General features: G+C 42.9%; 1 protein-coding gene across 1 annotated transcript in view; it reads left to right on the top strand.

The window, feature by feature from the left end:
- Positions 1-9169: 9169 nt before the first annotated feature.
- The window catches only part of col13a1 (collagen, type XIII, alpha 1), a 182457-nt gene continuing 177671 nt past the window's right edge, over positions 9170-13955 (top strand). Inside the window, exons 1-2 of the mRNA XM_067972397.1 lie at positions 9170-9821; positions 10408-10477. Coding sequence (XP_067828498.1) covers positions 9525-9821; positions 10408-10477 — 367 coding nt within the window. The 5' untranslated portion in view covers positions 9170-9524. The remainder of the gene's footprint in view (positions 9822-10407; positions 10478-13955) is intronic.

The following is a 13955-nucleotide window of genomic DNA, read 5'->3' as shown; positions in this document are numbered from 1 at the left end:
GTTAGACAGGCAGCATATCCTGCAAATGAGAAACTGTAACACTCAAAAACCTAATGAACTGAATTGTTCATTTGATTAGCGGAAATCCTGCATTGTCAAATATAGTGGTGGATTATCATGCTGTCATCACTATAAACTGCAGTCTTTAGACAGATCATTGTGCGTGAGAAGGAGTCACGCCATATACCGGAGGGCAATGATAAAACTGTCTGTAGTCTGCGGAGTTAGGATTGGTGTTTCTTCCTCAGATAATGCAGCTATCTCAGGCATTTGTTTACACACATCAGTGCCCATCCAGTGCAGTTGTGCACAAACTCTCTCACAAGTAATCCAGTCCTGCAGAGTGTCTATCATTACCTTATGAATCACACTAGTTGAGTTAACACCTTCACTGTCCTGAGATGACAATTCTATGCTTGGAATCGATGTTCTGTGTGCGTGAAAAGTGTTTTACAGAAATTATTCTTTTCTTATTAGTAAAAAAACAAGTGGATTCTACTGCTTTCTTTTCCAAGTGAAAATATTTGAAAGGTTCACTTATGATGCACTATTGTGTTACTGAATTTTGGCATCTCGATCTCAAAATAGCTACAAAGCAAATGGATAACTTGAAATTATATTAAACTGGGCACTATTATCAATTGCTGGTGGATTCAGTGATCCTAACTATCTTTATTTGTGCAATATCACTTTGCATAATATTGTGTGGAAACCCTCAAATCAGTTTACATTTACCTCCAGGTTTTTCCCTTTTTTCCACTCCTTAAGGCATTAACTCTTAATGGTACAGTTCTATAGGTTTCCAGTTCCCTGGCTGAAATAGCTACTCTTCATGTATGAGCCAAGATAGTGGGTGTTGGCATGCTGTTCAACCATGGAAGGCTTCATAACTGCTCTCACGTGACCTCCATACATGCACACGTTCCTGCAGGGGTTATAGGTCGCAATATGGAGCAAGACACCAGACTGATTTTCCCCCTTCCCCTGCCCAAGAAATGCTGAGGCTAATTCTAAAAGTCGTACTGTTTCCCCAGCTGAGACCAGCTCACTTTGCACAGACCAAAGAGTTTAAACGAGGATGTTCTGGTTGTTAAATCTTAGTGCTCACTGGGCAGTGTCTACTCACCAGGCTATTGGGAGGTTCAATTAAATGGATTTTCTATCTCTATATTGACAACTTTAAAATAACTGTAAACAATTGATTTTATTTTATTAATAAAATAATCAAGTCATAGGTCTTCAGGAAGAGGGCAAGTTAGTATCAGTATGATGTTCCTCTCTCCAGTGTTTTAACAGAAGCATTAATCTGGTAATTTAAAATTTCTAGTCTAATTTCCTTCTATAATGAGGCAACTCTGCCCTCCTGGTGCTGACTGCCTCAATAATGTCTTCAGATCAAAAACATGTCCAAGTACAAAAGGGGAGTCTATTTTAACTGTCCCTGTAGAATGCACTACCTGATCAACCAAACAAACTTGCACATGGGTAACAATGAGCTCCCATGGGTCCCTTAGCCCATGACATCGGAGACATTGGCATAGCAGAAAGCTCAGTCCTCCACTGTTAGTGAAATAGGCAAATATTTTAAATATAGCAACTTCTGGTAGATTCACAATTTTAACAGAATAATCTTACCAATGTCATATTCTTCATGTATACTCAAAGGGACGACTTTATTAATTCACACTGGAATGCAATTCCCTGTCTTTACAAGGCTTTCCACAGCAAAGGCCAAGTTTTTAAACTATCAGCTTTCTGTTAAAAGGAAGTCATAAACAATCAATATTATATTACAGGTTAAGTGTGGAATGTTATGGAAGGACTAGTGCAACAAAATGTTGAGAACTTACTTTTAAAAATGATTTACACTTTTGGATGACCCAACTATTCGAATAACCGTCATGCATTGTAACCTCAAGATCACCTTTGTTTCTTTGTCTAAAATTAATATTAGTATATACTGATACCATTAGCAAAATAAATAATGTCAATAATTTTATCTAAAATCTTTGTAGTTTCCTTCCTCCGAAAGTACGTCATTGTATAAACAGTGAACTTCAAGTACGCTCTTCTGAGTGTTATGATCTGGGAATACAGTCAAACACATTATGCCTTGCTTCATCCCTGACTGCATTAGTACAGCTAAATATTTTAGTTCTAAAGGTAAATTGTCAGTGTTCTTCGGACCCATAGATCCTAGAAACCCTTTTTCCCCTCAATAATAAACATAGAATATTCAGGGGTGATGTTAAAACTGTTCAACCCATGCAAATGCATAGGTCCTCAAGGCAGTAGACCCTGAGTGGATCCAGTGATAAGTTTAAGGATTGAGGTAAATCGATCTCAACATTATCGAGGATCTCCAAACCGAGCCTTTGCACAGGGCCCCTGAGCATATTTGAAAATGCCGAACACACTTTTCCAAATATCAGATATAAAGGTAGCCAAACAAAATATCGGCAACCAGACACCAATATGAGGCATGGAATTAAAAGAGGAAGTTGAAAGTACTTTATACTTGATAGGAGTGTATAGGCAGGATATTTGTTTTCCTTTCTATTTTCTTTTAAAGACTCTTTCGATAAGTCAGATCTCCAGTTCAGCAATGGGTTACACAGCTGTTAATTCCAGGAAATTCTCCTATCCCTCTTCCTTACCAGATTGAAGACACTTACTATTTCGTAGTACTAGTGTATTTTTCAACTGCCAAAACAAAAATAAATCAGAACATATAATTGGCTGTACTCACCTTTCCTGCTCAAGAGTTAAATAAATCTAGTGTTGGCTTACAGTAAAAGCCCAGAGGAATCACTGGAATAAAGTTGGTTACATTTTTACAGTTGTAAAGTAATTCCATGTGTATACAGTGAATGTAAGCAATGTCCATTTGTGCAGAGTGCACAAGACTAAACATAACGGCAAGCACCATATTCTGTGTCAGTCCGTTACTAAATTCTGTTTACAACAGACTAATTGTGTCATCCTAAACTGCTTTATGATTGGAGATCTTTTGGGGGTGGGTGGAGGGATGATAGAAAATTTATTTATAACTAATTTTGATCCAAGGTTATTTGATGTTGTGGTTGGCTGCACAAACTGATTATGTGAACTAATTTGATTGAGCTGATTGTCGCTTGAATTAGTCCCTGTTTTGAAACTTTAAATTTTTTAAGCCCAAAGTTAAATGGGATGTGGCATGAGCTGCATTAACCAATCCAGCACAACTAACTCTACAGCCACACGTAATTTATGTGTTGATTTATTTTTAATGAATTCCATTTCTTTTTAATATTTTTATTGGGCATCAGGATCTTTTTGTGGCACGCGTAAAGTTGTAGAAGGCACTGATCTGAAGAGAAAGATATGGGGGGATATTTTCCTCATGTTAAGTGCAGCCAAATCATAGGGGTGGAGTTTTGGGCATAATTGGGTTATTTTCTTTGCAATAAAAAATATTTGTTGATGTATTTAAGAGTGGTAACCTGGTGCAGTTTTATTAAACAGATGACCATGGATCTATAACAAAAAATAAGCATTTTTAATAAGTGTCGGGTCCTGCACTTATGAGTAACCTGATTTTAAATCACTGAAAATGACTTATTAAAACTAGACTGAACCATTTACTACTTTCATTGGTGTACACTAGTCAGTTTCTTCGTAAATTAAATATTTTTTAATATGTAAAAATGTTTAAATCGTGCCTACTGCCTGTGCGCCTAAGAAAATGAGTGCAATTTGAAGACCCTCCTCAAACGGGCGTAATCGGCAGAAACTCGCCATCCCCATTATTTCAACCAGGGGGCGTGGCCAGTTTTGTGGGCGGGGCCAGCTTCAGGCATGATGATTTTTGAACCAGTGCAAAAGATTGTGAAAACTCGGATTACGCCGGACATAATTTAGGACCAGTGTAAATTGAATTTCCGTGATCTTCTGCGCTGGTTGCGGAGAAAACCAGTGCATTCCTCCTGTAGGGAACCTGCTGAGAGGCAAATAACAAACACCGAGAATAAGAAACAAGGTTCTCGTTAAGGGCTTCTTAACAGCTGGCGGGAATCTCATTCTTTTACCCTCAGGGGAGAATTAAATCGAAAATGTTAATATATTGTAGTTGGACCTGGCATCGTTTCCAAATAGAGGGCAAGCTGACCAAGTATCAATGCAACACTAATAGAGGTGGTGTTGCTGATTTAGATGTGATGCAAGTGATGACCTATCCCCTACACTTGCTATCACACCCAACCTGCACGATCAGATCGGTCAAAGTACTCACTCAGGATTCATACATTTCAGTGAGCATTTCATTGATAACATTAACAAATTGACCCATTATAAGTTCAGGTTAGCTTATCCTAAACATGGTCATTCTGGCACAGTACACTACTTTGTTCAATGAAATGAAGGGAATAACTTCCACAATTATGATGCTACATTACCTTAATAATTGAAAATCATGTTTGAGCTGTTTGGATGTCTGAAATCACATACATGATTCGAAAGGATTTTCTGTACTTTATGGGTTAACAGTAATACACTGGGACAGTTAGGAAAATGATTGCTAAGAGGAAAGTAATCTTACCAGATATGTTCTTATGAAAGGGCTTCAAACACTATACTGTTTAATCTCTGCTCTGCCACACTTTACCCTCCCCACACACAGAAATAGAAATAATCAGTGGGTAGTCCTTCACTGTAGGCTGGTAGAAATTTGTATCATCCTGGTTGTTATTATGCAAGTAGCTATCATCAGGGGGCTATAATCATATGACAACTTATTTTCTGTGCTATTCAGTGTAATGAGTTACACATAAATAGCTGTTGAATTTATTGTTACTCTACTAAGATGTTCTGGAAGATAATCTGTTGGCCTTTTGTTTACTATGCTGGTATCGTAGGAATATGGAATGCACAGGGCTGGGAAAAAAATCCATTGTGGTCCATCTGTCCAGTCCCAGTATCAAGGAAATATCATATTGCCCATGACACCTCTCATACCATCCAGCAAATGTTCTCCAGGAATTTATCCAACTCCCTCTTGAAGTTGCTAATACAATCAGCTCCCACTGCCCCTCTTGGTGACTCATTCCATACATTGACTTCCCTCTGCATAAAGTAGTTAAATCTAAACTGTCTGTTCATCCCTCCCTCTTTTAAGTTTGAGACTGTGCCCTCTTGTTGTGGAATCTGTGACTATGTTAAACATTTTGGCATTTACCTTGTCTACACTCTTTTGGATCTTGAATACATCAGAATCAGATGGATGTTATAAACTGGATGGCCAGGTGGTGATGGTTAGAATCCTCGAGCCTGGTCTTCAGTTCCTTCCAAGTCTTTATTCACGGAGATCCACATTACCCACACACCACACCCTAAATCAGCTCTTATAAATGGATACAAGAGAGTTCCCAATTGATACCCACCACCTGAATACAATTAACACTAATTAATATAAATCATACGGCTACAATTAACAATGGATAGTTATTTCTTTGGGCTAAGGGACGTCTAAAAATCAAATTTGTCTGCTGAGATTTGTATAACTTGTATAGGTTTGTAAATGGGTAACTTGTTATAGAGTGCCTTGTGGAGACAGAGTATTGATCCTCAGATTGTCTTCAGGCCGATCATAGAGCACAGTTGCTGGTATTTCGAGAGAAGCTTGGACTCGTCTCCTGACTCCTACTTCATGAACATGAGTTGCCCTGCAGGAGTAATTCAGAATGGAATTAGATTAACATTTTCTAATATTCTAATATAATGTACACAGGTGTAGTGAACTCTGGTTTCAGGAGTTAAAATAAAATTAGATTCTCCCCCTCTGCCTGCTCTGGAAGTCCCTCCCTAAACCTCTCTGCCTCTAACTTTCTCTTCTCCTTTAAGATGCTCCTTAAAACCTACCTCTTTGACCCAAGTTTTTGATCATCTGTCCGAATATCTCCTTACGTGGCTAAGTGTCAAATTTTGTTTAATAACTCTCCTGTGAAGCACCTTGGGACGTTTTACTAGATTAAAGGTGCTATATAAATACATACTGACACATAAAGAACGGCCACTTGGGCAAAATACTGCAGGATGGCAGGTGCCTAAGGAACTATACTCAGTATGAGTCGGGACCTTTAGGAATGAAGGGAAGAAGTAAAATTTTCTTTTTTTACTATCTAATGATGGGAAATCTAAAAGCTTTATGCTTTAACTGGTCGGTGGTAGAATCGTTTATATTGTAATTTATCCTCCAAAACTTTGCTACGCTATATAAGGGAAGACAGTTGGGAGAAGAAATGTCCAAGCACTGTAGAAATTGGGAATCTGTTTGCATTCGATCAGTTACATTCACTACCTGACAATTGTGTTCATCAGTGAAGAGTTTTCTCTGACAACAATAACTGGGCCTCAATTTTTGCTCGCCGTACTGCATTTGATACATAAATATGGGCATAAGCCCCCACTTTGTGAATATGGTCAATATACCTCACACAACCAACACCACCATAAGTAGATCAATAGACCTTATTGCTGTTTCTGGGCTCTTGCTGTGCACAAATGGTTGCTAGGTTTGCCTGCATAACAGTAACTGTACTTCAAAGTAATTCATTATATGTGAAGTACTTTGAGGCATTTCTGAGAAATGTGATAATGCATTATATAAATGCAAGTCTTAATGTGCAAAAATTGTATTTCACCTTGGGCGATGGCACATTAATTAATAGGACACCTTAGTGTTTAAATATCCTTTGAGAATGGTTTTCTCCCAGTCACAGACATAAATGGAAGCTGTGTACAAGATGAAAGGTATCCCTGCAATGTACGACCACAGGTACTGGTCTCAGACTGGTACGTGTTTAGAGCAATTTGACCCAAGTTCTACTTTCTTTCCAGGAAAAACTGAGCTCTGCACACGTTTTCTTCCAAACACTAGCAGAGAGCCAACTGGAAAGGAAAATTGTGCCAGCAGACTGTCGGGTGACAAATGTGACTCTCCCGTTCCACAAAGGGGACAGGGATAAGCCAGGAAGTTGTAGGCCTTTTAGTTCAGTTGTTGATAAACATCTAGAGTCCATAATACAGAATAAAATTGAACTTGGACAAACATAAGTTAATCAGGGCCACACAGCACGGATTGCTGAAAGGTAGATTGTGCTTCACCAACCTTATATAGAATTGTTTGAAGATCTAACAGGGAGGATCAATATAGAAACTGCAGCGAATATGATTTATGATAATTTTCTAAAAGCATTTGATAAGGTACCACATAGAAACTTTGGCCAAAGATATGAAACTAAAGGGAATGTGGCCATATAGGGAGAGATATAATTGGAGGGTAGAAAGTAAAGTTTAGAATAAAACAAAACTGTTTGGACTGAGGAGTGAGCAGGAGAGTGGAATTAGCAAGATGGCTCACGTGGAGAAAAATACCAGACACCTTGGGGGGGTGGGGTGTGTGGAGGGGGGGGGTGGGGTGTGTGGAGGGGGGGGTGGGGTGTGTGGAGGGGGGGGGTGAGCTGTGGAGTCTAAACGTTCCCAGGTGGTCCAAAAGAGCAGCTGTGAGTTTGTTTGCTGACGATGGTCTCACATTTCTTCCCTAAGTGGTTTGAGGTGACTTCACACCCGAGAAACACTGCCGAGTGCTTCAATGCAATATAACCGACTTAATAGAGTCCATCTTTCAATTGCTCAATTAAAAGGAAGCTCTCGGGTGCTGATTACTGCCGAATGTAAGTAAAGGTTACCGATACAGAAAAAATATAAATCAGGCTAGTGTGTGTTCAGTGCTGAAGTCCAATCAATACCAATTTGGCATCCATCCCCTCTCTATCACCTTCCATTGTCTGAGCACTGCATAAATGAACAGATGTAAAGATAGACACCTCCAATCATTCAGATAAAGTCATAGCTGCTTATGAACTGAGAAATAGCAGCATTAACATGTTTAGGCTAACAATTGAACAATTTTACACAGAATAACATAGAATTTTAGCATGGAAACAGGCCATTCGGCCCAAAAGGTCTGCGCTGGTGTTTATGCTCCACACAAACGTCCTCTCATCTTACTTCATCTCACTCTATCAACATATCCTTCTATTCCTTTCTCCCTCATGTGTTTATCCAGCTTCCCCTTAAATGCATCTATGCTACTCACCTCAATCACCCCTTGTGGGAGCGAGTTCCACATTCTCACCACTCTCTGAGTAAAGAAGTTTCTCCTGAATTCCTTATTGAATTTATGAGTGACCATCTTATATTTATGGGCCCCTAACTTTGGACTCCCCACAAGTGGAAACATTCTCTCCACCTCTACCCTATTGAACCTTTAATTTTAAAGACCTCAATTCAGTGATCTCTCAGCCTTCCCTTTTCTAGTTCAGTCTTTCCTGATAGTTGGGAGCTTTCCTTGGAATAATCTGTTAAGCAGCCAGTCTCCAATGGAATATTATCTGAAGCACGTGCCAATAGGGACTGGGTAAAAACCAGCCACCACAAATAAGTCTGAGCTGAACGAAGCTGCCAGCACAAGGAGCTGCTGCAGAGACAAAGTATGGGTCGCAGACCGATACCAAATATAATTAATTTGGGTCGTTTGCAGGCGAAAAGTTAGGAAGCTCTGCAATTACCAGCATTAAAAAAATGTAAGGCTATTCTGCATTGGTGTCGGAATGATAAGGTGAAGACTGTTCAGGTCCGTGTGTGAATTCCTGTGCTTTAGGGAGATGCCAAATGGTTAAGTTTCATGTTTGTGTTACATGTCCTGAGTGAGTAACCGAGGGATGCAGAGCAAAGCCGGGCACCGATGATAGAAAGAGGCCACAGTGCGACTTGTAACTTGATTTCAGTTCGGTAACTAAAGTTGTGCTGGATTTTATTTTGTGTCCCAGTATTGCCAGCCCCTGGTGGGGGTCTATCCTGGGGACTCTGAGTGTAACGGTTAGTCCGTGTTCAGGAGCAGAGCGCTGCATTTGAAGTTTTTTTCCCCCCGGTGTGTTGTTAGCCCTTTAAAACAAAATCCTTCGCAGCAGTTAAAAATAATCGGATGTGTTTGGGAGGGGAGGGGGAGGGTGAGCGTCACTCACGATCAAAGTGGAGATTCCGACCTGAAACCCGCCCTGTCACGTTGAATAAATAAATAAATTATGTTAAGCAGGCGTATGGCTGGAAATAGCATTGATAAACCCGAGCAGTCGAGGGCTGTGTTATGTTCCCGTTAAGACTGAGGATGGTTTCACTGCTGGCCTGAAACTGGCATCTGTGTGGATATTGCTCTGGTTACAGGCAACGTGTCTGTTCTGAGGACTGGGACTTCAGGGAGACCCTGGGGGGAACTTGAGGCTTTCACGTTTTGCTTGATTTTCAGTGTACATCCAAATGAACTTGCGGCCGGCGGGGAATCTATAAAGTTAGCAGCAGCAGCAGCAGCTTTTTTTTTGTTTGTTGTTGAGACATTTCAACGGCCAATTCCCCTTGATCAGCTCTCATGACTTCAGGATTTTCACTGCGGGTCTGGGCTCGATAAGGGAAGCGTGAGTTGGGCGACTATGGAAGGGTCTCAGAAGTGGACAGGAGAGGCGACTCGCCCGGCGAGCTGCCGAAGGACCTGTAATGCATCTCAGACATCCAAGCATTTGCGGCACTGTCCTGGCTTCTCCGGGCTGCTGTGCTGTCTTCTGTCGATTGTGTCTCTCGGGTTTTGCATTCTGGTGCATTATAGGACTTCAGAGCTGCAAACTCGCCTCTCGCATTTGGAGGAAGAAAGGCAGGTTTTCTCAGCCTGGCTCTCAATGGACCAAATGGAACCGGCTGTTTTCAACAGAGTAGACCAGCTACTAGACGAGGTTGGTGCACGGCTGCCTGCAGGAGTGTTAACATTGCAACGAGACTGGAACGATTTATTGTGATTTACAATTTATTTTTGTACCGCACTGTTAGTGTGATTGCAATTGTATATGTAAATTACAGCTCTTGAATAAAGATAATCTTTCCCACGAATCCCCTGAAGCGAAGACAAACAAAAACTCCAGTTTCCAGCAACTTTTTCCAAACCACATGCCCAACTGTTTGTTTCAAATATGCATACAAAGAATTGTCTGGACTCTCATTGTATTATAATTGGCACGGTAATAGATATCGCACTTAAAACTTTCTGCCTGAAGCTTTTCTTTTCTAAGAGTCTCTTAAATATATATTGTGAGTACAGTGAAGCCCCCATCGCTGGGATTTTCAACATTTACTTATTCCCCCGCCCCCCTCCCCAAAAATGCTAGCAGAACAATTAAAGTTTAGCAACTATTGTAAAGTGTGTGAATTGTATGGAATTGCTGTTTATTTGGGTGGAGGGATGTTATTTGATGCAAAACGTGTGCGTGCAAACCCAACTAGTATTTGCCTGTGATTCCATTGTCCTTTACTTTTCGTTCTCAGAAACTGAAGGCACATTTCCCCAAGATGCGAGCGGCTCGCAGTGTTCCTGACGGCTGTGTGTGTCCCCCAGGTAAGAAGCACTAACCGGTCAGCCAAGTGGAGCTGCTTTCATGTCCCTTCCGCTCCGAGCCAACCACAGCTTCGAGAACCAGAGTAAAACTGTTCAGCATCTGACCAGTGGCACAGAGGTTTTTATTGAAGTTACACAGTGTTGGATCAGTGACACATTTATTACAGGAGGGGTGCGGGCAGCTTCGAAACTCCTAGTAAGGGTTAGAATTGGGTTGCCTTTTTTTGGGGGGGAGGTGGCGAGGTGGATTTTGACGATGCATCAATAAAATATTCGCACATCTTCCCGATTCCGTGTCATGACCGGCACTCTGATAGATTGGGAGATCCTTTTCGCTGGTGTGGCGGTAATATATTGTCAGAGAAAGTTGGGTGTAACCCGAATTGAACAGTCCTTTCCACAAATGTGTTCGAGCACAAATACAGCATTTGCAAACGTGCGACAGAAAAGACGTGGATATTTCAAAAGCTGCATCAGTACCGAAAGGGTTAACATTTGATGTGGTATAGGGTGTCCAGAGTTGGATTTAAGATTATAGTTGCGGAAAAGATTAAAGCTTTGGTTGCTGGCACGGTTAGAAATGCTATTCTAGTCCTCTTGCGACAGCGATCTGCGAATTCTACCGATGCAGCTATCTATTACCTTACAGTAATTATCATAATTACACCAGCCCGACTGCTGCATTCAAAAGTCCTGCCACCCTCGCTGCTTTTACACAGTCTCTCCCGAATTCGACTTCACTCGAATCTGAAAGGAGGTTGATTTTTTTTAAATGGTCCATATCATTGGAAGGGAGGGTAAATTCTCATCGACTGCAGACTGAAGGAGGTTAATTGGTAACGAAAATGCAATTATCATTTACGTAGTGAGGTTTACATAGATATATTTACATTGCTGTAAAATTCTGTGTAATTAGCATTTTAAAAAAAAACTGCACCTTTTTGTGCGGCGAGATGCAGGTAAACGTCTCCTGGATTTACTCCCAGCATCGTGTGCTGAGACCGTTCACCGCTGAAACTGCTGCTTTCCTCCTGCAGCAGGTCTGTAGCTGGGACCATGGGGCACGATTTTAAAAGAAATCTGCGGGTGCATTGGGGGTGGGGGGCAAAGAAAATTGAGGAGGGGGCAGAAATCCGGGCTCCAACACGCTGAAGAACGGGCACGACCCAGTGCTATCTGGGTGCACACGCCGTTCCCAAACCCGGCTTTAATATTTAAAGCACGAAATCACCTGGTCGAAGAGTTCAAAAATGAAGGCAGGCGGTTTGATCATTGCCTCACAGCGTGTTTCCCGTCCTGTGTGAAACGCCATGGTGAAGGAGCAGTGTTTCAGCCGGTAGCCATTTGGACATTTAAATGCCTGTTTGACAGATGGGGATAAAAGGTGAGTTATTGCAGCAGGGCACTCAGTTCTCTCAAACTTTTTGGCTGCAAGATCTTTGTGCTTAGACTGAAAATTCTTGGTTTCTGCTCAGAATTGTTCTGTTTACACATATTTACCAACTTTTCGGACCCCCTCAAACTGACACCATCAGGATGAGGGGGCGCAATGGCTGGATTCATCACTATATCCAAGGTCGATCAACATCACCAGCCTCGCCAGGCACTTCTGCCACATGGAGCTCCACAACATCGTGCTGCTCCACAGGCACCTGCACAAGAGCAGCGAGGGCATCAACAGAGGGAGAGACGTCGCAGGAGACACTACCCTCGTCAGACGGTCTACAGACCGAGGCTCAGCTTCCTCGGCCTCTGTGAGGAGCAGTGCATACGGAGGCTGAGAGTGAGTCACCAGGTGATCGCAGACATCTGCAGCCTCCTTCATGCCGAGCTGCTGCCAGCGGCATCTCATTACCCATCGCAATTAAAGTCACCATTGCCCACCGGATCATTCCAGGGTGCCACCGGGGACATCGCCAGGGTCTCTCAGTCATCTGCACACAAGTGCATAATACAGGTCACCGACGGCTTGTTTTGCAGGACGTCGCCCTGCGTCAACTTCCCCGTGGACGACCTCAGCCAGACGGAGAGGGCAGTGGGATTCCACGCTGTGACTGGCTTCCCACGTGTACATGGTGCAATTGATTTCATCCATGTAGCAATCCGAGCACCTCCACACGAGCCAGGACTGTTCACCAACAGAAAGGGGTACCACTCCATCTACACTCAGCTCATTTGTGACTACCACAAAAGATTTCTTCATGTGCATGTGAGATTCCCTGGCAGCTGCCACGATTCCTTCATTCTGAGGGAATCCAACTTCCCGGGCCTCTTCCATGCACCCAACACCCTTAAGGACTGGCTCCTCGGGGACAAGGGATACGTCTTGCACACGTGGCTCATGACACCTCTGAGGAACCCCATCAGTGAGCAACAGCAACGATGCAACGACAGCCACATTGCCACCAGGTCTGTAATTGAGCATGCGATGGAACTGCTCAAGATGCGATTTCGTTGCCTCGATCGTTCTGGGGGAGTGCTTCAATACGCACCAGACAGAGTGGGTCACATTATAGACGTGTGTTGTGTCGTCCACAATATGGCGCAACAGAGAGTGGTACCAGCTGATGAGGCCCCATGCCCTCATCCACCATCCACATCTGCCATCCACTTGGAGGAGGAGGAGGAGGAGGAGCAACTCATGGGCAGAGCAGCGGTTCACCTGGCTGCTGATGAGGCCAGGGAGTCACTGATATTTGAACGGTTCTCGTAAGATCAGAAAGTGAGAAGAGTCCAGTCCTCACACCACCTGGAAAGAGCAGCACCCACATCAGCCCCCACCCCGCACAAAACAGTCCTGCAACTACACATACACCCAATGTAAAGTGACCCAATGGGTGGCATCAAGTGTCGCAGTTCATGGTGAAGCTCATGAAAGGGCCCTATCACAAAAGCCAGTCAAGAATGGCCAAGACGTGGCAGCAGTGGTAACAAAAACCAAATATAAATGAAAAACATGACAGTCTGTCAGACACCCTTGTGAATACCCTTCATGATCACAAATCCTTCACCTTTCTCTTCCTACTACTCCTACGTGGTGCATCCCCTGTGGCTGCAGCAGAGGTAGTGGCAGGTTGCTCATGTTCATACCCTGACTGCTTAGATGCTTTTGGCCTACACCCTCTGGGTTTTGGAGCCCATGAGGGCCCCTCCAAAGACTGCTCCACCAGCACCTGTGCAGGGGCAGACTCGGCCACCTGGAGAGGAGGCAGCATTGCGGGTACTGGTTGAGAGGGGGGCAATGGGTGAGACGTGGGAGTGCTTTGAGTGGAGTCCCGACTTCCATGTCCCCTTTTGCTGCCATCCCTCTCCTGGACCAGGCCCACATCACTCCGACCACTCTGCTGGAGAACAGTTTGGAGGACATGTGTGATGCCTTGGAAGCCCAGTTGTAAAGTTTCTGTCTGCCTGTTTATGGCGGCAGAATTTTGTTCACCGAGTCCAAACGGCCAATGTCAGGGCCTGAGTGGACTCATTT

Source organism: Heptranchias perlo, chromosome 36 (assembly GCF_035084215.1).
Source record: "Heptranchias perlo isolate sHepPer1 chromosome 36, sHepPer1.hap1, whole genome shotgun sequence".
Lineage (NCBI taxonomy): Eukaryota > Metazoa > Chordata > Chondrichthyes > Hexanchiformes > Hexanchidae > Heptranchias > Heptranchias perlo.
Note: the sequence above shows the minus strand (reverse complement) of the source record. Positions and strands in the feature narration are given on the sequence as shown.